At 59.0% G+C, this 3,103-nt stretch overlaps 1 protein-coding gene across 1 annotated transcript in view; it reads left to right on the forward strand.

Annotated features, from left to right (window-relative positions):
• The window catches only part of THOC5 (THO complex 5), a gene marked incomplete at its 5' end in the record, with an annotated part of 11,380 nt that overhangs the window by 5,166 nt on the left and 3,111 nt on the right, over positions 1-3,103 (forward strand). The window contains 4 exons of the mRNA XM_010010857.1: positions 731-808; positions 1,148-1,188; positions 2,002-2,101; positions 2,541-2,649. Of these exons, the coding sequence (XP_010009159.1) occupies positions 731-808; positions 1,148-1,188; positions 2,002-2,101; positions 2,541-2,649 (328 nt within the window). The remainder of the gene's footprint in view (positions 1-730; positions 809-1,147; positions 1,189-2,001; positions 2,102-2,540; positions 2,650-3,103) is intronic.

The following is a 3,103-nucleotide window of genomic DNA, read 5'->3' on the forward strand; positions in this document are numbered from 1 at the left end:
GGCTCCCAAGCAGAGCTCCTCCAGCCCTTGCAGCCGCTCTGTGGCCTCCTCTGGCCTCGCTCCAGCAGTTCCATGTCCTTGTGCTGGGGGCCCCGACACAAGAAGTGTTTCATCCCATCTGCTCTGCTGCCAGATTCTGCTGAGCCCAGAGCTGCAGGGTGGCCCCACGGCCAGGCACAGTGAGGCAGCAGCATTTGAAACCTTGTTTGCTCAGCTCCCTCGCTGGAAGAACTGCTTGGGAAGCTGGCTTCCCACTCTGTGCCCCCTTTCCAAGGTCAGCAGGGACATCCCTGCAGCCAGCAAGCTGATGTGGCCTCCCAAGTGCTGTCACCCTGTGGGGTGGGTGCTGGGTTCTGCCACCCATGGGTGCTGGTGGCTCCAGAGCAGAGGTCCTTCCCCACAGTTCACTTGAAACCCTTCATCCCCTCAGTAGCTTTGTGTTTTGAGGGGCTTTCTGAAGCTTCCCTGCATTGGGAAGGATTTCCCAGTAGGGCCCAGGAATCCCCTTGGGATGTGCCCATCTGCTGTAGTGTAGAGTGAGAGGCTGCAGAGGAGCGTGGAGGGACCACGCTGTGCACTTGGGGCCACACCAGCTCCCTCTGGACAACTGCTTCTTCCCACTGACCCCTGCTTTGAGCTTTCTTTGCCATAGGGAAGTGGCAGCTTCTGCCAGCTGCCTTTCGCAGGCAGAGGTTGGGTTCCTAGCTTGGTTTTCATGTCTCCTCTGTAGATAAGAAGCTCGTGGTGGCCATTGAAGGGAATGTAGAGGAAGCCAAAGCCTTGTACAAGCCGCCTGAGGACTCGCAGGGTGAGTTGGGGTGGTGTTGCCTCTCTGCAGGGAGAGGGTTGGCTAGAGAAGCAGGTGGGTGATGAAGTGGTGCAGTGTCAGAGCTGCTGGCCAGAGTCCCTGGCACCTCGTCCCCTCCACCCCGAGCTCCTCCTTGCAGAGAGATGCTCACAGCCTGTTGGAGTGAGCCCTGGCGCTGGGGATGTGTTTCTGGGTATCTGCATCCTGCTAGGGCCCTGCTTTGGGGGGACGGTGATGTCTGGGGGAGCTGGGCTCTTGGAGAAGGGGCTAGTAGTGCTGCTGGTTGTGGGGAAGCTGCTGAGCCCAGGCAGCCCCAGTAACCCCCCTCTCTCTGCACAGATGATGAAAGTGATTCTGACGCTGAAGAGGAGCAGACCACGGTGAGGGATAACACTATCATCTCCTGGTGACACCATGGGCAAAGTGGGCTGCGCCTGTTAACTGGGAGGTGCTGGGGGGGCTGGTCCCTACATGCTGTGAGCACGTGTGGAGGTGCACTGAGTCAAATCCAGCCATTCCTTGGGAGGAGAGAGGTGCCATTCACAGTTTCTGTCCCAGATGCAGGAGAGACAGGGCTCTGTGTCCCACCAAGCTCACATCCCACCTGGCAGCTCCTGCTGGAGCTGCTCCACTTTGTATAAATAGCCTGGGGCTGGAGGCTGGAGTCCAGCAGGGAGGGATCAGGTCCATCCCCTGCTGTCTGCCAGAACAACTGACCTGAACTCTGCACCAGGGGTTGTGTGGTGCTCCCTTGGGCAGGCATTTAGGTCTAGGTTTAGGGTTGGAGGCTGTAGGCACTGGCTGCCCCCAGCATGAAAGCCCAAGGAGGTCTATGCCACCACTCCTCACCACCCAACAGCAGCACCCACTGTATCAGGCTCTTGCTGTGGGGAAGAGCAAAGGGAAGGCCCTTGGCTTCTGCCCCATGTGATGGGGAAGCTTTTGGGGCCAACAGGTCCTTGTCCTCATCTCACAGGGATGGGGAAGCTCCTGGGAGCTGAAGGAACAACAGGAACCATCCTGCTTTGTCCTCACCCTGCAGCAGGATGCAGGTTTCCCCACCTCCCTCCCCAGGCTGCCCAGTGCCTGCAGTGCTGTGGCTTGGGGATGTAGGCTAGAGGCAAGGAGCAGTGGGAGAGGAGGGTGGGCACTGAGGAGCAGGAGGGGGTCTGGCAGCTCTCTCTTGCCCCCAGAAGCGGCGCAGGCCCACCCTGGGCGTGCAGCTGGACGACAAGCGCAAGGAGATGCTCAAGCGTCACCCTTTGTCTGTCACAGTCGACCTCAAGTGCAAGGGTAAGCAGGGCCCTTGGTGGAGAGGGTGTGTGAGAGCACACAGGGAGTGACTCAGCAGCAGCTCGGGGTCCTGGGGGAGAGCTCGGGATGCAGAGAGGCTCTCCTGCCCTCAGCCCTGCTGCTGCAGCAGGGATGAGCACAGCTTGCCATGGGAGACTGAGCAGGGTGGTTTGTCAGCTCCTGTCACCCCGTGCTTCTCGCACCCACGCTTGCTCTGAAGCTTCCCCCATCGACTTGGGAGCTTTTCTCTTTTGTGGTGGGATCTTTGGCCTGGCGAATGCTGCTGGGATGGTGTTAGAGGGTGCAATGCATCGGCTGTCGGTTACTCCCCACATGGCCTCTCTGCCCCACACGCTGTTGTCCCAGCAGAGGGGCACATATTATCCCCTTTGCAGTGCTCCAAGCTAGAGCAGACAGCAACCCTTCTCTGTTGGTGCAGATGACAACGTGCTTCATCTGACCTTCTACTACCTGATGAACCTCAACGTCATGACGGTGAAAGCCAAGGTGACCACTGCTGTTGAGATGACAACCGCCATCAGTGCCGGGTGAGGAGATGCTCTCTTGGCTTGGCCTAAAGGAGACCCAAAGAGCACAGCTCCATGTTTGCCTCTGGGAGACCTTTCACCTTGCACATCCTCTGTCCTGTGCAGTCCTTCCCTTTAGCTCCCGGAGCCCTGCCAGGCTGCTGCAGCACAGGCAGCATCCTTCTCCTCTCCTTCTGTCACAAGCCAGTGGCAGAAAGCATGGGAATGTCTTAAGGGAGTGGTGCCAGCCCTGTCAGGAGCTGGGGGAGAACCTCTCTTGCTTCAATCGCTCTCTTGCAGCCAAACTGCTCTCCTCCCTCCTGCAGCCTGTGCCTGGCAGCTCCCAGTCCCTCCTCACTCTGCAGGTCACCTTGTCTTGAGCACCAGAAATGCAGCTGCCTCTCCCTGTGCTCCCAGGAGACTGCTGGAGCCTGATTTGTGTGAGGAATAGCTGCAGTGGCAGCAGAGGGGGCGC

This window comes from Nestor notabilis, unplaced genomic scaffold (assembly GCF_000696875.1).
Source record: "Nestor notabilis isolate BGI_N333 unplaced genomic scaffold, ASM69687v1 scaffold17933, whole genome shotgun sequence".
NCBI classification, from domain to species: Eukaryota; Metazoa; Chordata; class Aves; order Psittaciformes; family Psittacidae; genus Nestor; species Nestor notabilis.